The sequence below is a fragment of the Erithacus rubecula genome (assembly GCF_903797595.1).
Source record: "Erithacus rubecula genome assembly, chromosome: 9".
NCBI classification, from domain to species: domain Eukaryota; kingdom Metazoa; phylum Chordata; class Aves; order Passeriformes; family Muscicapidae; genus Erithacus; species Erithacus rubecula.
In genome coordinates this window covers 29,861,540-29,882,957 of record NC_136660.1, presented here as the reverse complement: position 1 = coordinate 29,882,957, position 21,418 = coordinate 29,861,540, and the positions used below count along the sequence as shown (strand labels likewise).

Below are 21,418 nucleotides of genomic sequence, written 5' to 3'. Positions count from 1 at the left end.
AGTGTTTCTTTAAATAAAGCTCTCTCTCTCTTTTCCTTCTCTATTATATGAAGAACCAGCTCTCCTACAGCCTCAAATGCAACATCTGTGAAGATGTGGTGGCACAGAAAACACAAACCACATGAAGCCACAAAGGCATTCAGGAAGAGATGGGCTGCACCCCACTCTCACTGCAACCATCTCCAGGATCCGGAGGGCCTGAGGAATCCCTGTTTGATTAGGTGCCTCATTAAAGCAAAACATACAGTTTTCATGTATTTAAATTAAGGAATTTATTAAAAAAAAAAAAAAAAGCCAAAAAACCCAATCAAAACAGTGGTTTGATCTAAATACAGCAGCACTGTGACATTACTAGGACATTATGTACGAAGAATCCAAGCAGCCATAGAACACAGAAGCCTTTATCTTCAGTAACAATCTCAAAATGAAACTAGCTTCATCAAACAATGTTTAAGATCTCCCTGGAAAGAGAAACAAAACCAAACAGACCCCACCCCCCTAACCCTTTGGATATTAGAATTACTTTTTTTTGTACAATATCAACAGCCACTAGCTCTTCTAATTGAGAACACTTGCTTTAATTTATTACAAAAATGATCTGTTGACTCAGTTATGAAAGACAACTTTTAACATTGCTTTAGAAGTGTCTGCTCCTCTTATAGACTACAGTATTAGAAGTGCTTAAAAACATTTACTCCTGGATATGCTCTTGAAATTCAATCAGAAGGATATTCTCTGTGTGTTTATATACCAAATATGATTTTTAATTTTTAAAGCAGGTGAAAAGACTAACCCTAATATGAAACTGCAATTTTACAATTTAATTATTAGTCAGATATGGGCAACCACATGATAGTTCATGAAATCTTTAGGTCTATCTACATTGCTCAGAAACACAAAATAAAGTTTTTACAGCTTTCAGCTTCAAAAGGCTAAAATGTTCAGTCTTTTAGAAGAGTGTCCAGTGTTTAAAAGAAATGCAATTAAGGGAGACCGCATTCAATACACATGAAACAACTCGTTAGAGCTTGCTAATTAACATATCTAACAGCTGCACGTGGGGTGATGAGAAAGGAAAACACATTTGCCATCCAGCCACTACCTGAGATTTCTTCTCTGGGAGTGAATCTTCTCTACAGGACTGCTCCAGAAAACCTGGAGTTCCCCTCTGGAGCCCACTGAGCCCAAGCATGTTTCCTCTTTTGCTTCCAGACACAATCTGACACAGATCCCTCTCTGGGACCTCTCACAGCACCTCACTCAGTGGTACCTGGGGAATCCTTTGCAAGCTTGGCCAAAAAAGTTGAACCAGTGAATGATATTTTGTTCCCTTCCTCATGACAATTTACCTCCATTCTAAAAGCAGAGGAGGTGTTTTCATGTGAGTGCCACAATTACTGGCCAGCTCTTCAGCAAGAAATGAGTATTTAAACATTTGCACTGTCACCTCTTTGTCTGCTGGAGATGTCTTACAGAAGTGCAGTTTGTTCTGTTTCAGTATCTCTAAGGAACTAAGACAAACCAATAATAAAAAGATTCCTAATTTAGGAGAGTCCTCTCACTAGTCATGTAAATAAAGAACAACTATACTAAGCCTATTTCATTTAAATAATAATACAAAGAGTTGATACTGATCTGGTTTATGCACAGATTCCAAAGTGTTTTCCATTGAGAGAGAGCATCCCTCCATGTTTGGGAATGGGAAAACAAAATTGCACAGAGGTTTGCCCAGGGCAGTGAAGAAAAACACAGTCAGAACAGGAATATAAACCATCACTCCTGGCTCCAGTACATAAAGCAAGGAGAATACATATGTGCCAGCAGTAATATTCATGTTAATGAATAGGCAGCAATCTGTTTAAAACTGTTTCTTTCATAAAGCCCATTTCTCAGTGCACCAGCTCAGCTGATCCAACTGCAGCAGATTGTATTTGTATTATCACAGAGACATTTGAGGGAGGTCAGCCCATAATACTGTAGCATATTGTTGGCTTTCACCTTCTTTGATGAAATTTTTTATTTTCCCTAAAGGAAATAATTTAAAAATTCTCTGAACCAATTTCTTTATTTTTTTTTGGTTTTTGCATTTAAGAAAAGACAATTATTACCAGCCAGCACTCCAATATTATTTAGCATGAAAGGAAGTGTGTCCTGCCCAGCACACAAAAGAGATGTTTCAAACTACAGGCTGTCTCTTAACTTTAGCATGAGGGTGTTAGTAATTATTCTCCTTACTCTAAATCTTTAGTAGTTATTTTTAGTTAAAGGTCACATTTGTGAAAGGCTTGAGATAGATACAACTCTGGAATCTCCTGATTTCCATGGAGCCACTGAAGAGACCTGCTCTTCCAAAAATCACTGCCAAATGAACCCCCTGCAGCCTGAGACAGACTGGGACCATCCTTGGTGGGAGAGCCTTTAATTAAGGACTTCTAGAGCTCCTGCAGGCTTCCACATGATGGGAGATGTTCCACATGCCAAGAGACAGAAAGGATGCTCTTCCAAAGAAAAACACAGTCTTTCCAAAGATTGTATGGGAAATGCCTGACAAATGATCTCCTCTGCACTAACTGAAGTGAATATAACAAATACTAACTGAACAAAACAATGATCACCACTAACTGTGGAGTGAAAACACCCACATCTTGTTCACAAAGGAGCCAGGTCCTGCAGCCACCTGCTCCACTGGTGAGAAGCAGCAGCTGTGCTGTAGGTTGTGCATTTATTGCTCTTCCAGAAGAGCCTGTGCAGGGAGCTCCTGCCTGGGGCTGGGATGCACAGAGCTGGGTGATGCTGCCCATGCAGGCTGGGGGATTCCTGCTTGCCTCTTCCAGCTGTCCCCTGTGACCCTCAGAGGGACAACATCCCATCCCTTGTGTGTGCAACTCCAGGTCACTGCAGGAACTCTGACCAACACAGGATGAGCCAAGGAAGAAAGTGCAGCAGGGTGAGACCAGCTGCCACTGCACCCTTGCTGAGGATTCCCACACTGTGGGATTTCACACACTGTTCCCCAGAGCTCACAGCTTGTGTGTCTTTCCTCTTTCCACCCTGCCTGTGGTTTTACCACTAATGCAGGGTGGCTCCCTGTTGGTTTATTCAGTTGAGGCATTGTCACTGGAAAAGATCAACTGGATCTGAAATGTGAGCAAAAAATTCAAGCTGGATCCTGAGGTCTGGGTGAATGACCTTAAGAATCAGTGTCTTCAAATCAGTGCTTTACTGGGTCAGCCAAGTTTGAATCCTACTGCTGATGGAACTCTCAGCCATGTTTCTGGGGTGACTGCAAATTGGGTGGTATCAAGCTGAGTTTATGGGGAGCAGTTATGTCTCTGAACTGGCAGGAACCAGGAGTCTCCAATCAGCAAGGCCAGGTGAATGCTGCAATACTGAATTCTGCAGTTCCCTAACACTCAGTCTGAGCTGCACTACCTGTTTGGTTTGATTATCTTCACACCTTTCTGAGCTTCACAAGCAGGTTTTTGTTCAGAAACAACATCTGAGTCATGGCCATTCTTGTGAAAAACCTGTTTTTAGATAATCCAGGTCAAGAGTGCACATTAAGAGTCTGTTATTTTTTTTTTCCTTCATTATTCCTTTGTTTAAAAAAAGCCTCTCATCCAAGAGTGGGAAAAATTGCTACAAGACTCAGGTGAACCATGAGACACTGTAGAAAATGAAAAGCAAACACCTGACTCATGAAAGTCTGTCAACTAATTAGTGTTCATCAGACTGCTCAACAAAGATTTAAAAACAAAAGGCTTTCTTGCATAATTCAGGATCAGATTACAAAAGATTTCTGATTCTTAAAAAGAGCTAAGTTTGCTCATCTGTCTATTTAAAAAAAGCAACCAGATCTGAGCATATGGTTTTTTGGGTTTTTTTTGGTAACTGAAGAGGAGATAAAGAAAATTAATCAGTCTGGAAAGATATTACAGAACTACTCCTTTCTACTCATTTCTTACATGCAAACCCATCTCAAAATTCACCTGGAATGAAAATACTAAAAATCTCATTGCAAATGCTCTCCAAGCTTGTATGACAAAACTAAGGTTGTTTTTTCAGAGTTCCCAGTGGTTTTTAAATTTGACTGCACGGAGCTAATGGCCAAATGCCTGTGGAAGCCTGGCTGTGCAGGGCATTGCCTTGGCAGGGCTTCAGCCCTGAGTTCTGGGCCCCAAATTGCACCTGGTTCACACAATGGAAGTGCAAGGACTGTGCTCCTACTCCAGCTTTGAGTGCAAGGTAAGCTGAAAAAAAAAATTAAAAAACCCAACAAAAATAAGAAGCAATAAAAAAGAAATCCCGCAGCTTTTGTTGTTGGCAAGCCCTGACAAGAAAATCTCTAGGACTGGTCTTTAGCACTTCTGATGGATTTTAAGTCTTCCAGGGCTGGGTGCTGAAAAGTTCTGTTGCCCCAGCATGGTGATTCTGTTTGTAGTTTGTCAGACAGGACAGAGACACTCAAGGGATGTGGCATGAAATCTCCCTGTCCTGGTGGGGATTTGTCTCTGCCCTTCCTCTCCCTGCTCCATTGGTGGCATTCAGAGAGGCTCCATCCCAGGTTTGATGCCTTCAGGTGCACATGAGCATCCTTCTTGCATGGCAATGCAGGATGTCCAACCCTGGGATAAATCCTCCAGGTATCCAGGGGGAATGAATGCTCTCATCCTTTGCACTGTCCCTCAGTCCCCACTGCCAGAGTCCTAGAGCTGCTGAGTGAGCATGTCCTGGCTGAAAGGAGAGCAGGACAAGGCACAAGGCTGTCATTCCCTGTTGTCCCTAAAATGTCATCCACCACCAGCTAAGGCTGGTAGCATCTAAAAGGTGTAAGACCACCTATAATCAACATTTGCAATTTGTTCACCAGCTTTCAGTAAGGGATTTGTTGGTATTTCTCAATACTGGGAGATGGTGAAGAATGAAAATTTCAGTCTTCACATGCCAAATTAGCAACATCTCTAAAATCCTGCATCTTCTGTAACATCTGCAATGCCACCATCTGTCATGGGAGAATGGCTGAAGCCTCATCTCCCTATCCTGACTCTTCTCTATCAGCTGCTCTAGGCAAGTCCCTGTTCTGTCTCTATCTCACAGCTTCAAGTTTCTTTTCTGTGTCATTCCTGTGTGTTTCTCACTCAGGGATTTGCCACTACTGACCTTCATCCTTTTCCTCCCCAGCACTGGCCACACAGAACATACACATGGCAGTCTAATGAGTTTTGGCTATTAAGACTCCCACTGGAACATCACTTCCTTGGACCCTGGGGCAGCTCCACTACTGCCTAACAGGATTTTAGACACACCAGGGTGGCTTTCAGATGTTTCTGAAGATCCAAAGGTTTAAAAAAATCAGTATAGTCTGGACAGCATTGTAAAGAGTATCAGGAACCAACACTACAGAACACTTTGGGCTGTAGAAATCCTGCCTGCAGCTGGGGGCACAAAGATTTTCCAATTCCTGTGGAAGGGAAGTAACCTTATTTTTCATCTGGTGTTCTTAACAACAACAGTGAAATACTTGAGAAGAGCCTGATTTTGATGCCTGAGGTACTGCTACTGATCCTGCCTGATCCTGCTCATCCTAGTGGGGACAGAGTTTTTGCCAATGGTTAAAGGATCCTGGACAAAGAATGATGGAGCTGGAAGTGGGAGTTATTATTTCATACTGGTATTTCATTCATCTAACTGAGGGGATGTGTCAAGGGGTGCTTGCATGACACATGGAAGGATTTTCAGTGCAGGCACAGGCTGTAGGTTCTGCACTGCCCAAAAGCAGCTCAGATCCTACTCTGAACCTCCAGCTCAGCTCTCACAAATCTCATGGCTGGCACAAACCAGACTGGACTCCTCTCCTGCTGCCTCTGATATGGGCAGCTCTGGAAACACCTTGGGCTTTTGACTGCAGCATGGAGAATACTTTGAGTTTTGCTCTCATTTCAGCAGGTGCAGGTTTGCAATCCAAGAAAAATAAATGGACATTTGTTATCCTGGTCACCTCTCCATCAGCTTTGTTCTCTCTGTCATTAGCAACCTCACAAACACTGGTGAAGGAAAAGAGCTTAAAACAGGGCTCCCTTTCTAATTAAAAAGTCTTTGATGGAATAACAACATAAGTGCAAATCTCAGCTGTGCTGGTCCCAAGATATCACAAACCTTCAGCATAGCAAGCAGCATTCTTGAATGCATCAAAATCTTGTATTTTAGCATTTAATGCGAGACATTACAAACTAATGAAGAGGAGAAATGTATGCAGTGTTGCTGTAAACCAAATATACAGATGTAAAATAATTAAGAAGAAACTGTTCCATAAAAATGCATGTCAATAAACCCCCATCTGATAAAGTGATTTATGAAGATTTTTCTAGAATTGCTAAAAAGAATGATTTCTCGTTTGAGGCTCTGGAAGTCTTGAGTCACATTTTGTTTCTTTTAAAAAAATGTCTTAAAACACATGGCTTTACAGCTGCTGCTTGGAAAATATACACCTCCAAAGTCTGACTTTCATTTAAATACAAATGTACAAAATGTAAACTGAGACAATAGAGAAATTTACAAAACTTTTCTTTAAAAATAATAAAGACAAAATTCAGTTCTAGTATGATGCTATTTAAATACGTGCAAGTAGTCATGTTCATTGAATTTCTATTGCAATGTTCTAAAGAGACAAATTTGATTCACACAGTCTTGAGTGCCACCTCCAAAAACAGACCTGAGTGGAAATTTCTTCTTAAAATGTGAGGCTCCACTGGAAGGAATGGATAGAAAATCTCCATTTTGGGAGATCCAGATTTTCTTTTTTTCACTCAATGGTGGAGGCTCTCTCATCCACAGAAGCTCCAGAGATTTTAGTGGAAGGATGCAACATGTTGTTTCATAGGACTGAGTTGGAACTAGCTGCTTCCAGTGGAGTTTGAACTTACGTGATTTGAATTTATGTGATGATTTAAACTGGCCTTTGAATTTGGAGAACTCTTTGAATTGTTCTGATGCTGTAGGAAGAGGAAGAAAATGACAATTAGATTTCTACAATATGCCATGGTTTTATTTTTAATCCAACATTGTTCCTTTCATGGTACTGACTGGGCTGCAAGATTCTTGTTTGAAGATCTTTGGATGCAAAATATTCTTCACTTCCTTACCTGTAGTCTCTCTAGGTCAGCAGAACTATGGCAGTTCTTGAGGAATGCAGCAAAGAAGACTGACTTGAGCTCCAGGAGCCAAACAATTCACTGTAAAATGTCAGTATCTGCTAAATCTAATACAGAGCACAATGCTCAGGCATGGATTTAACCCTACAGAAACAGAACAATCTAAAAATGTTATTGACATTGCAAGTGGTGCCATGGTACCTCATGAAAGTTGCACATCACCTTTTATCCAAGTTGCTTTCTTCTTGGTTTCCTGCCATGACTACCTCCCTCAAAATCTACATTTTCCTTTTTTTTTTAAAAACACACAAATCAAGGATTTTCACAAGAAACTTCTTAAAACCACAGAACAGTTTCAAAAGGCATTTCAGCATACCACATCAAAAATACGTTGGGTAAGAAGTTTTTAACTGCTGGAAACAAAAAGTCACAAGTGACACTGGAACTGCTGGTGACAAAAAAAATTACACAAGGTAGATGAAAAACTTGGGATATGGAGGTAAATGAGAGAGCCTCTTGTCTAAGAGGCAATGCCTTTCTCCTAGGAGAGAACAGGCAGTGAAACCAGGATCTGCAGGAGTTTCCTGGTCTTAGTCATAAAAGATCTCACCTGTCGTTTAAATATTCTCTGTAGCAATCCTTTCTTGGGTGGCTCTGGGGGGTAGCTTTTGTTTAGGTCTGGTGAAATAGTACCATTTGGTCCAAATACATTCAGCTCCTTGAAGCACTCTGTTTCTATCATCTAGTGGAATACAGTGAGAGAGAGGAAAATAAAAGGAATTATTCATCTGCACTAAATAAATTCCAGTAGTGCTAGGTTCTTCAAAGTCAGCAGTGTGTGAGGAGAGTTAACAGTTGGGTTCCTGCTGGTGTCTGTAGAGGGCAAATAGAGTTTATGAAAAACAGAGGCTGAGCCTGCTCTGTGTGTTTGCACATCAGACTTGTCAGAAGCTGCCCCACAAGACTTTCTGTTCTTTCCTTTAGCACTGTGGAGAATATCAGGCAAAGACAGGCACACTTACAAAATCCCAGCTATTTATTAGCATCCCTCTGCCCAAGTGGATGTGCTGTTTGATGCAGAGCTGGGTTCTGAAATCTGCTGTTGGCTGTGTTTTGGTATCAAACAGAAACAGAGACCCAGATTTGGAAATGCTGGAGGAGTTCAGGGTCCAGGGTGAACTGCTGCAGCTGGGGCTGGCTGCAGACAATGGGTGAGAGCAGGGTCTCCAGTGGAGGATCCTTCTGTTAAGGATTTCCAACTGTAGCACAGAAGGTGCTGAGGGCTGTAGAAACACCTCTGTAGAAATGCAGGAGGAGGAAGTACAGTAGGATCCTTGCCAATTTACACAAACACACAGAGCCAACAGATACAGTCACCTGAACCTGACATCTGTGGTACATTACAGATCTTGAAAGAGGCCATTTGTAACTTGTGGAAGCATTAGAGTCTGGCAAATTATCCAGGAGCTATATATTACTGGAAACATAGAGCTCCTCTTAAACCATCTGTGTTATGAGGTTTATTGCAGTAATTTTGCCATGATACATCCTTACCTCATTTTGCCATGGAATAGACACTGATCCTGTGGAAAACTTGGAATAGAAATCGTCATCTGTTTGGTCCAGGTTAACTCCTTTCACTGTGGAGAACTGCTCAATATCTAACACATCCTTGCAGTACACTGCTCTGGGCTATGTTCAGCAGAAAAAAAAAAAAAAATGGAGAAATGACAAGAGGAAAAATATTTCTGAGTTGGACCATGTGCTTTCATTCACAGATTTAGTCAAGTGAGAATGTCTAACAAGTGTGTGTCTACATCCTCTTCTGCAGACTTGCTCTGCCTGCATGTTTATCATCAAAGGCTGACTTCACTTTAAGCACATTAAGCTTCCTATTCTGAAGTTCTCAAAGCATCAGTCAAAGTGGGTTTTAGTCATCCATGTGCTTTCTGGTTAAGAAGTGAGAGGAAAAGGACAGGAAGAGCTAGAAAAGAAAAATGGAACCTTTCAGTATCTTTTCATTTAGACAGGGAACAACAGAAAACCAGAATGTTTACGAGTGGCACACTGGAGAGAGCTCTGAAAAGAGGCCTCAGAGAGAAGTGCCCTCCTGCCCAGATAGCTGGGGAGTTTGCAGCTTAAAAGTTTAAAGGAATGTATCCTAATTGCTAAAGAAAACAGAGGAGGTTTGGCATTTTTCCATTGTTTTTATTAATAGCTCAGCTGCTGGAAGCTGCCCAGCATCACCTCTATTAACTCTTTTAACTTGGCTGCATGTCTTCAAAGAAACTTTCAAATGGCTTTGCCTTTTTCAACAGCTTAATTTTCTGGGATGACAGAGACAAAACTCTTGGCAGTGACACAACTTTCAGCTCTTATTCCAGCAGCCAGCCCCAGGGAGCAGAGAGAGTCAGCAGTGGCTACCTAGAGTCACCAGTGGCTACCTATCACAGGCAGTTTGTGTGCCCAGAGATTTCCTAAAGAGGGCACAGGCACCCTTTGGTGTGCAGGGACAATTGAGGGGTGGTTTGTGGGACCAGCCTGACCCAGCACGTGTGGAATCCTCCTGTGTGCACAGCCCAGGGTCCAACTGAGCAGTGCCTCATTTATCTAATTCTGAGCACTGTGGCCAAACAAATTGACCTAATTCCTGACAGAAGTCCTATTTGCTGAGGGCTGTATCCCTGTGCACTCCTGACAGCTGCAATCCACAACATTTTTGTGGAAATGGAGTAATGTAGAAGAGGATGGAGAGACATGGTTTGGATAACAACCATTGGCTATATAGCTTTGGGTGATTCAGCTGACTTCAGTAAAGATTGGGAGATCTAGGGATGAAGTGCCAAAGAAATTAAATTAGGGGCAGTTCTTGAGCTCCCAATAAATACCCATAAAAACTTATGTGCCTTTGCTTTAGCAAGTATGTCTGTTAAGAGATGCCTTCTAGGCCTTACAGCTTTTATGCAGTCTGGCAGTCCCCAAATTTGAGCCCAGAATTTTATAATTTTCTACATCAGAAAGAAATAGTAGCTTGTCTCCTATTTCTTCCCACTAAAGCAGGTTGTAACACCATGGGCTAATTGGCAGGAATAACTAGGCCACATAGTAAAATGTAAAGCAAAACCAGAGCAACTAAAGTAAACTTTTGTAGCATTCAAACCACTTTGGTTTGGTTGAGCCTGCAGCAATGGGAATGGGACCTGCCAAGATGTTACTTTCCTTAATATGTTAAAATAGCAGTGTTTACTTAGAACCATATGGGGACTTTAAGGATAGAAGCCCCAGCCAGAAAGAGAGCCCTGCAGGAGGGAAATAATCAGATAACTCTGTGCACTGGGCTAGAAACCCATACCACAAAAGGGTGGAAAAAGTTTTGTTGTTGCCAATGCAACAAAGACTTCTAGTATGTGTGAGCCTGGTGTGTAAATCTGAGTAAGGACACAGTGTTGGGTTCCAAGCCCCATGAACACCAAAAAGCTCCAGATGCTCTCTCAGGTCCAAGTCACCTTCTCTGCTTGAGGTGACACTTGATAGCTGAGCCTGGCTGAGACTCTCTGCAGCAAACTACTGTTCTCATGATGATCCAGTTCCACAGAGCTCTGGACTTTTTATTTCTGGTTTTCTGTATGCACACATGTGGCTTTCACTGCTGATTGTCCCAAGCACCACCTGGTTCTGAGCACACTTATTTTCACAGTAATAGGTGGATAAGGGAATACAAAGGTTCCCAAAGGAACTTCATACAGGAAGGCTGTGGCAAAAGGAGTGGGAATGGATCAAGCCCCAGATTACCAGCCTGCACCCACATTCCCAAAGAGCCTTCTCTCCCCTTTCTCCCAGCCTTCCCACTCCAGCCCTGCCACTGTCACACCTTCTGGGGTAGCTACCCATGCAGAGGGTGATGAGAGCCCTAAGAGGGAAAAGCTATTTTAGAAACAAACCTCTTAAAAGAGGCCACTGGGAGTTCTTGCTGTTTTACTTACATCAGGCACAAAGGGAGGATCCAGCATTCCTGCCTCTAACCGCTTGAAGTTCATGCTCTTGAAAAAGGGGTGTCTCTTCACTTCTGCAGCCCCTTCCCCTTGACAGCCCAGCCGCTGCTTCACGTCTTTGGTGAGGAGCTGAAACGTGCCAATAGCAATGGTGAGGGTGTCAGAAAAGCAAGAGCTCCACAAAGATATAAATAGCTCCACTTGTTTTTGAATGTGCCCATAGGGAAGTACAGAGGGCAGTTACAACTGCTGTTACTCAAAAGCTGGATTTAAATGGATTAGCACTGCACTGTTCTACATGCTGGTGAAATCCTCAGAAAGTCACCTGCTGTAAAGTATTTACAGTCAAAATAGAGGCCATTTCTTTTGCCTGCTTTCAGTGAACACTTTCAAGAGGAGGTCTAGTGATATATAAAGATGCAAATTCCTAAGTTCCAACCTCAGCTCTTTTGTTTCTGCTTTTTACTTTTGTAAGAATAATCTTCCCTCAGAAGAATAGGTGCTGAGGAAAAACCAAAAATACCAAATTGTGTTTCCCTCATTCATTACATGACATTCCATCACATGACACATCGAACCAACCCTTTAGAATCATGGGCTTATCTCTGCTGAACTCCGGGGGAGTTCCATCCATGGAGCCAGTGCCCAGTAATTATCCTCAGTTCTGCCTTGTTTGTTTTCAGAGGAGGGCAATGCACAGCTTCTACCTGCTACAGCAAGTCCTGCCTGTTTCCTGGAGCCCATAATGGACCAATGCCCACCAGCTGAACTGTGGCTTTAAACAGGAGACCAGCTTTAGATGGGATATTAGTAAGAAATTCTTCCCTTAGGGCGATGAGGTTGCCCAGAGCTGTGAGTGCCCCTGGATCCCTGTAGCTGGAGCACCCTGCTCCAGTGGAAGGTGTCCCTGCCCAGGGCTGCACTGGGCGGTGATTCAGGTCCCTTGGACACAAACAGCTCCAGCAGTGATGCTGAGCCCCGGGCGGTGCCGCCGGGAGGCAGCAGAGGAAAGGGAGCGCGGCGGGGCCGGGGCGAGCGGGGAACGGGGAATGGGGCTGGGAACGGGATGGGAGCGGGATGGGAACGGGATGGGAGCGGGATGGGAGCGGGATGGGAGCGGGATGGGAGCGGGACTGAGAACGGGGATGGGAACGGGATGGGAGCGGGGATGGGAGCGGGGATGGGAACGGGATGGGAGCGGGATGGGAGCGGGATGGGAGCGGGATGGGAGCGGGACTGAGAACGGGGATGGGAACGGGATGGGAGCGGGATGGAAACGGGGATGGGAGCGGGGATGGGAACGGGATGGGAGCGGAATGGGAACGGGATGGGAGCGGGATGGGAGCGGGATGGGAGCGGGATGGGAACGGGGATGGGAACGGGGATGGGAACGGGGATGGGAACGGGGATGGGAGCGGGATGGAAACGGGGATGGGAGCGGGATGGGAACGGGGATGGGAGCGGGATGGAAACGGGGATGGGAACGGGATGGGAGCGGGGATGGGAGCGGGATGGGAGCGGGATGGGAACGGGGATGGGAGCGGGGATGGGAGCGGGGATGGGAGCGGAGATGGGAGCGAAATGGGAGCGAGGATGGGAGCGGGGCCGGGGCGAGCGCTGCCCGAGGAGCGGGGCCGGGAGCTTTTCCCGAGACACCGCGGATGGAGCAGAGCTCCCGGCGCTCCTCCGCCGCTGTTCCCGGCTTTGCCGGCCGCAGTCGGGCCGAGAGCAGCGCTCGGATGGGCTGTGCAAGGCAATGGCACCGAGCGCATCACTGAACCCACCGCGGATGGGCTGGGGTCTCTGAGCCTGGGCAGGCACCGGGACCGCGGGAGCATCCCCGGGACAGTCCCCGGCACCGGCCCAGCTAAACAGGATGGATGCAAACGCCTTTGGGAAGGCTGGGGAGGAGTCCCCTGCTCTCGGGAGCAGCCCTGCAGGAGCAGGACAGGGAGCCGGGCAGGCTTCCAGCTGGGACAAGGCTGCCTGGAGATGCTGCTCGAGTGCCCAGCTCAGGATTTTAGTGTCCAGCCCAGGGTTTGTGTGTCCCAGCCATGGAGGCAGCAGCCCAGCTCAATCTGCCTCATCTCACCAAGGGAGAACTTGTAAATTGTTGGCTGCTCATGTCATATTGTGCCCTTTCCTCTGGTGCCTGGCTAGAGCTGGGGTTTCCTGTCCTTATCAGGGATTTACAGTGTCACAGCTCTTTAGGCTTCTCTGAACACTCTGCTACCACAGGGCATTTCTACCACCTGGGCATTGGTGGTTTTCTTATCTGACTTTCAGCAGCCACCTCAGTCCTGCTGCTGTGCTGGGGGCCTGATTTCCAGACTGAGATGGAAAATGGCTTTGGCAATCCTCTGGTACAGAGGCCACCCTCCAGCCAGGCCTGGGCAAGCTGCATGGCAGCAGCCAAGCCAGAAGTGCTGAAGGGGTTTGTAGATATGAGTTTTCTGCTCAGGTCTTTCTGCCTCAGCAGCAGCAGCAGCAATAGCAGGAGACTGAATGGTTGGAGGAACAGGTTCAAAGCCACCAGTGCTGGCCACAGTAGCAACTTTCAGCTTCCAGATAGCAACAGCCCTTTCTTCCCCACACATTCCTCTGCCTCTGATGCTGTCTAGGTGGTGACATCTGGGCTGACAGATCTGAAGTGGCTGATCCATAAATGCTTGAGGAAACATCTGCATGCCTTGCCATTCTCTGAGCAGAGAGATTCACATGATACTGTACCACATCCATCTGGCTCACTGCAAAAGATTTGTCTCAGAGCACTTTGGACTTTGCTTTCCCTGCTAGAAGAAAAGAGGGATGCTTTGCTTTCAAATAATTGCATTAGACTTTGAGTTCTCATGGTCCTGGGACTAATATTTTTGTTGTGAGAGGTTTTTTAATCCAAACAGTTTTATGCTCTAGCCTATTTGAACATGTTCACTTTGGAATTTCCATTCAGGATCAGGCCTGTCTGGATGGGCAAAGAAATAAAAAATTATTTTAATCTTTTATTCTCATGTCAATAGGACTTTCCTGACAGTTGGAAAGAATAACCTGAAAGCAGAAAGACCATTTTTAGTACCTGTGGCTCTGACATGCTTTTGGAAATGATACCTTGGACCTTTCAGGAACAGCTGAGGAGAGAGTGGTGGCAGGAAGGGATAGATTTGGACCTGCCTGGAGATGATACAGGAGACCTCTGCAGTCTCAGCTCTCGAGTCAGCTCTGAAGGGATGAAAAGGGGGTTATTTGCCACCTCTGCAGCCTGGATTCTGGGCTAAGTGGGGAGACCAAGCTGATCTGTGAATTTGCCCTTGTCAGGCTGTAAGTTGTTTGGAGTGTGTGGTCAGAGAAGAGGGTAGCTGAGGACAGAAAAAGGCTGCCTGGGGATTCCTGGGTTCCTCCATGACAAACAAGGGAGTATTCAGTAACTTCAGATGCAAGAAGGAAGTTTCTGGAGCATGAATGCAGTTGGTTGTGGGTGGCTGGCCACTGCTGGCTGAAAGACACAAAAGGGAACAGGCCACTGGGAATAGGCTGGGACTGGAAGAACACAGAAAGGAGAGGATTCTCCTGCAAAACCCTGCTGCAGGGGAGCAGCTGCCAGTCTCTTGAGAGTCCCAGGACAGTCCCAATGGAGAAAAATATAACAAAAAAAAACGGAATTTGAAAAGCTGTAGATGCAGCCAGCTCTAGAGATGGCAACAGGTGAAACCAAACATTCTTCCTGGCTTCTGTTGTGGATATCAAGACATAGCATGAATTAGAATATTTTCCAGAAGGGAGAATCCTTCCTTTCACCAAGAAATAATGAGTCTTTTACCATTTCCTGCAGTCCCAGAAGATTTCTGCAATAGTAAACCCAAGCAAGATCCTGAAACATGCATCCCATTTGGGAATCTGACATGGAAAAGAAAATGGAGATAACAATGGAGAGTATGTTATAAGTCATCTCTAAACTTTTGTTTAATTCTGCTTCAAAGTGTTTATTTAATATGAATAGAGAGCAGAACAAAAGCAACTCCATCAGGCTCTCCTGGGACAGCAGTGCAAGGGACCCCATCACACATAATTTAAATGCAATTCTGTAGTAGAGACTAAAGATAATTCACAGTGTTTCAAATCTGGAGATGGCCTGGGCCACCCAACCATGCATGAAGTTAATGCCAAACAGCAGAGCTCTGTGTTCTGGTAAAAAAAGGCTCCAGTTGACACTGGGCATTTAGGGTTTAGTCTACAGAGTTCATGGGCAGAGCATGACTAGAACAGGACTTTCAAAGAGAGTTTTGAGTAGCAGCAGTGAAGTTCCATCAAGATCTTGATATAAAGAGCTCTCTGATACTTTCATGTCACTCATTTGATCCCCACTGGGGATTCAAACTCTGCAATGTCTGAGACTTTTTTCCATGGGTTGTTTTGCTTCCTTCACAAAAAGAAACAACTGTTGTGAGGATTGCTAAAAAAAGCCCAAAGTCCCCAAAGCGCTGTTTTATCTGCATGTGATCAGTCAGTTCATATCCAGATCATACCATGTAATAAATAATTCCAACTTCTAAGATGTTAGTCCTAAAATTATAGGAGTAAGAAAACAAAAAATTGCCACTCATGAAAGAAGACAAGAGAAATGCTAAAACCATTTCCATTGACCCAGCTAATTGAGCAGTTTAAGGAATCACCTAGCTGAAGTTCAGCTCTGACACTGAAGTAAACATATTATTTTAAGCAATTTTTAGACATTAGAAAAGCAGTATTATGGTCAACTACTAAATGAGAGGGGAGAGATGAAGGAGCAGTTATCCTTTGGCACTGGTAAACTTTAAGGTGCCATAATGCTGATTTCCATGGGATGAAAGCAGAAAGGAGGGGTGGCAGCAGGCAGGAGTAGCTGCATGATGACAGAGCTCCTGATGATAAGTGAGGAACAGGAAAAAAAATTGCTTTTAAGGAAAACACAACCCATTATCTTTTAGTTGGTTGGGGGGGCACTTTGAAAAGGGAATGGAGACCAGAAAGATGGAACAGCTGAGGCTGGAAGCCACATGGGACATGGTTTAGTCCCATCCCTCTGCTCAAAGCAGAGTTTCCTAGAGCAGGCTGTTCCAGACCTTGTCCAGTTGGGCTTTGGGTATCTCCAAGTGTGGAGACTACACAGCCTCCCTGGGCAACCTGTTGCACTATCTGACTCCCCTCACCCTGGAAAAATGCTTCCTAATGTTCAGAGGGAAATGAACTGCTCCTGTGCCTGTTTGCTTCCTTTGCTTCCTGCCCTGTTAGGGGACACCAAGCCAAGAGTTTGGCTCTGTCTCCTTTACAGCCTCCCATCAGAGATCCCTTGTGTAGGGTAAAATGGGAGCTGCAGGGAGAAAAGGCATCAGGGAAGATAAGTCTGTGGGAAATGCAGACAAGCAGGGCACTGACAGAGAGCACAGCAGTGTGGGCCCATCCAGCACTGATGACTTGAATGAACTTCAAGTCACATCTTTGGATGCATGACTGCACTTGTCAGGGAAAACATGCATGTACATCAATGAAGAGAAGGCAGAACAACAACAAACACGGAGCATTTCCTAGAAAGACTGGATTTTTTCACAGAAAAAACACACCAGGAGACTATGTTATATGGGAACTATGGGTTGGGGAGTTTCCCAGAAAGCCAGCTGCCCCTGTTCCTAATTATTTGTTATTCATCTCCATTTCAGTCCAAAATGAGGTCTGATTTATGGGAAATTACTTACAAAATGAAACATGGAAATATGGGATGGATGATGATTAATGGGAGCTATGATATGTGCCTGTAAAAATGCAAAAGGGCACAAACATCCAGGAGGGGAAGGTTGATGTGGGGTGACACTAGAGGGTTTTCCTATGAGTAAATGAATAAAGAAAATGTATTTCCTGGTGCTGATGCTCTTAGCCCATGAAATTCTGAAGAGAAGGTTGGGCAACATGGTGGGAAATATTTCCTCAATCCTGCCCTGGAGTCCACCATGGGAAAGCCTTTTGTGTTGGATCCTTGAGAAGGCTCAAGATTCATTTATGTATTGCAATGTTTTCCTTTGTTTTGCAGATATGGTGGGTACTTCATTACTCCTTTGTTTCCTTGTTAAGATGCTGATGCAAAGCAACAAAATTCTGGCTTTCAATACATAAAGCATAAAGAATTTAAGAAAATATGTTTGAATAGTGGATTTTTAAAAAGACATCACCTGATAAAATAAATTACTTTTGGATGGGAAACCACAAATGCCAGTATTAGGACTCGGACTCTTCCTGCCTCAAGATATTAATGAGCAGAAAGGGAAAAGTTATCTTTGGATCCATTAATAGCTTGCACAAACCACCTCAATAACCATGCCACGTGATTGGTCAGGGAAGCAGTAGTGATCAAGTTTTCAGGAATAATTTATATATAGCCCAAGCTTCCCTGAGGCAAGAGAAAGACCTAGATGACCTCCTGAGGTCCCGACTCCCTGAAACCAGAGTCTCCATGGGTGGAAGATGAAAATGACCACTACAGTGTGATGACTGTCTGCTCCCCTGGGAGTGTGGTAGGTCATCTACAGCACTATCCCATCAATGCCACATTGAATTCTTCTCAGCTTGAAGTTCTCATGGTTATTTTCAGAGTATATATTCATTCTGTTATGCAAGGGACATAGAGAGTAACAAGAAGGGCTTCTATAGGTATGCCAGTCAGAAAAGGGGGTTGGACTATGCCAGTTTTACAGGTCTCTTTCAACCCAAGCTGTTCTGATTCTGTGCCTCAAGCAGCAAGGTAAAATCTTTGCCTGACATTTCCATTTCAGATTAACAGCAGGACACACACAAATTCTCTGCCATTCCAGCAGATGCTGCTCCTCACCTGGTGAGAGCTGCCCCTAGGAGGGAAGGCAGCCTGCTGGTGCACATGGGGTAGCCTGTGAGAGCCCACATCCTCCTGTGTCAGCCTCACTGGGGGCTCTGCATCACCAATTAAGGGCAGGGAATGGCCCAGAGCATCTATCAAGAGTGATGTCAGTTAATTACCACCCCGAGGATTCAAGAATGACTTGGTGCTCTGTGAGCTAATGACTTCCAGGCTTGATACTTGGCAGTGCTACCATTGTTATTTTGCAAGGAGACTTCAGTGTCTCTTCCTGCAGCCAACCAACCAGAGTGCTGTGGATGTGCTGTCTGATGGCCTGTTGCACAAGACATGGGTGAAACTCTCCCTACCTATTTGTTGACCTTTCCTCCCCTTCGTTCTCCCTCTACCAGCAAACACAGATAGGTCATTGTCTCCAAAGGAGTCTTCACTCGTTAGCAAACAACACCCACAAAAAGGCCACATCCTTTTCCAAATTACAATTCAGCCTTCTAAAGATGGATGTCAACAAGACATTGATGAATTCAGATGCAGCTTTGAGATTTCTCAGAGGGATTGAGGATTTCCATTGTCAGACATGGCTATTGTGCTACAAAAATGACTCCCAGCTGAAGGAGTGAGAAAACATTTTGAAGAACAGCTCAACAGTATTAAGAAAAGCTGGATACCCTGGCACCCCAGGGGAAAAGCTGCTAACAAAGTTAGTGAGATGGGCTGGGACAACATTTGAGTGTCACAATAATTTCATTGCATAATCTTTGTCCTGCTTACCCCCAGCTCCCACCAAAGACAATGGAAGCGTGGGGTTTGCAGTTCCTTGCAGGAGACAATCAGATTCTTGCATCACCAAGTCCTTTTTAGTTTTTCCTACAAGCTTATAAAAGACAGAAATGCATTCTTGACTGCAAACTAACATTCAAAGTCTCATGAGAATCGATACCGCTCCCTTGGCCATAAAACTTTGGAGAGGGCTCAGGATGACCCTGATGAATCTCATGGAGAAACAAGCCCAAATAAACACAATTTGAATGAATAGAGAGTGCAATCATCCCATCCACAGCTGAGCTTGGTTAGTCCTTGTTTCTGCAGCCCTTCTGTGGCACCCTGTTACTGCTCAGACCATGTCAGACACAGCTTGTTAAGCTGCCCCACTGGGCTTGCCAGCCCCTTACCATTTTACAGATGGACTTGGCCTCCTCAGAGAACTTGTGGGAGTACACCTCCTCTGTCTCCAGCACTCTTCTGTCCACCTCTTCCCTCTTCACCTTCTCTTTCCTCCCACGGAACGGCGATTGCCCAGCAATCATTTCATAGATGAGACAGCCCAGCCCCCAGTAGTCAGGGCTGAGTGTGTATCTCTGGTTGTTCAACACCTCTGGAGCTGTGGAGGAGAGTGAGAAGCCTTGTGGAAACGCTTGGTATTCACACAGGCAAAGCACTTCAATGCCTAGAAGTTTCATTTTGGTGGCTGAATACACATGCACAGAGAATGGTGGGTAAAACACAAAAACACCTCCTGATTGCAGCTGAGGGCACTGCAGGAAATGCAGCATGCTACATGCCATGGGGGTCTCTCTACATGCCACATGCCTTGTGCATGCTGTCTCCTGACTTCTCTATCAACTCAGACCAATTTAAAAAAAATCACAAAAGAAGATGGATCTAAATATTAAGCAGAGACATAATTTTAAGAGTCCCTCCAGATTTCTCCATTTAGGGAAGAAATGAAATGCAAACACACATCCTGTAAACAGCCGTGACACTTCTTCAAAAGCAAATTCTGTCTCTTTGGTTAATTCATAGCTTTTCTTTTACCCCTTAAAAGAAACTCCAAACCATTAATTTTGTGCTGCAACCACAGACAATAGTTTTTGGGCAGATAGCCACTGCCTTGCAGGCACCCTCACCTCCATGCATGGGTACAAACACACGTCCACACGTGCTCACAAGCACAGAGCCTCAGTGTGCACACAAACTTACACTGGGATAACAAAATTTAGACATGACAACTCATTTGCTTGCTTTCATTAAAGTCTCCATATGGTGTAACAGTGGCTCACATCAGCTAGTTTCTATTCAGTCAAATAAGCATAAGCAATTTTTACTCCAAGAAATATGCCCACCCGGAGAATGCATGAAAATAATTACATTGAGTTTAGAAAACAGATCTAGTTACATAAGGGAGTGTAGTTTTTGTGGGTTTTTTTACCCAATGTACAAATATTGACTTGTCTTTTGTGCAGCCTCCCTGCATATAGAGGAAAGCTCAAGATGAGCATAGGTGTGGACTTACCCATTTTATCAGAACCATACAAATATATTGTAACTCCTATCCAAAGCAGCAGCTAAAAAGAAACCTTTATTTTGGCACATAACCCTCCTAAGGTAAATCTACACTAAAATCACCAGAATCCCAGTTGCTGTCTCCCCTTTCAATTTGCTTTGCTGATTTAAGGTTGCAGACCAGCCTCACTGACAGCTGTAGATCCTTTCATCCTCTCCTGATTTTCCCCATCAGGATTTCTGTGGGAGTTGCTGCATGGAACTGGACCCAGCTGAATGTGAATATTTTTTATTCTTTTTTTTTTCAGCTTACTTGGCAGAAATATCTCTAAATCTCAAGTAATCTCAGCAAATTTTTAAAAAGATGAGCTGTGGAAGACTTACCCATATAGCCTACTGTTCCTACTCTTCCACGGATTGATTCACCCTCGGGGATTTTAACAGCTAGACCCAAATCAGATATTCTAATGTGGCCTGGAAGGAGAAAAGAAACAAAACAACACAAAAGAGATATAATGACCTGACCCAAATTAGTCCAAAATCCACACCTGTGGTCATTGCTAAAATACTGCTGCAATTTACTGCTCAGACATTTTAAGAAAAGAGTGCTTTGAATCACTGAATTGGAGCAGTTTCATTGATATGGAAAAGAGGAATTATTGATGGCACTACAACACAGTAAAATAAATGTCAACAGTAAGGCTGTGGACTGCAGTGGATTGTACCTGGTATTTGAAAACCCATGAAAAAAAGGCAGAGAGAAGCATGCTGTGGGGAAGCATCCTGAACTGATCACAGAGGATGGATGGGCTGACACAATTCTGTAACTCTGATGGCTGAAGAAGCTGCATCTGGTCTGCAAGTCAGCATGAGATTTGATTATCCCTGCCTCCAGCAGCAAACGGGTACCTGGGTTTGCATAAACCCAGACTTGGCTCAGCAGAGGATGAAAGTACTTTCAAAAACAGAGAGGGAAGCACAGATTTAGAAGTTAGAGCTCCCTTTGTGCTGCATCAGCCTTGCAACAAGGATGGAAAAACAGTAGGGGAAAGGCAGAGGGCCCCAGCAACACTGAGCTCTGGAAAGCAGCCCCTGCTGCTTCCCTCCCTCTGCGCACTGAGCTCCAGCAGCTCACC

General features: G+C 44.5%; 1 protein-coding gene across 2 annotated transcripts in view; it reads right to left on the bottom strand.

The window, feature by feature from the left end:
* Nucleotides 1-265: 265 nt before the first annotated feature.
* The window catches only part of GRK5 (G protein-coupled receptor kinase 5), a 153,362-nt gene continuing 132,209 nt past the window's right edge, over nucleotides 266-21,418 (bottom strand). For both annotated transcript variants that reach the window (XM_079312089.1, XM_079312090.1), the window contains 6 exons: nucleotides 20,667-20,756; nucleotides 19,172-19,380; nucleotides 11,135-11,272; nucleotides 8,706-8,843; nucleotides 7,762-7,893; nucleotides 266-6,992 (listed from right to left, as the gene is read on the bottom strand). In XM_079312089.1, the coding sequence (XP_079168215.1) occupies nucleotides 6,894-6,992; nucleotides 7,762-7,893; nucleotides 8,706-8,843; nucleotides 11,135-11,272; nucleotides 19,172-19,380; nucleotides 20,667-20,756 (806 nt within the window). In that variant the 3' untranslated portion in view covers nucleotides 266-6,893. The remainder of the gene's footprint in view (nucleotides 6,993-7,761; nucleotides 7,894-8,705; nucleotides 8,844-11,134; nucleotides 11,273-19,171; nucleotides 19,381-20,666; nucleotides 20,757-21,418) is intronic.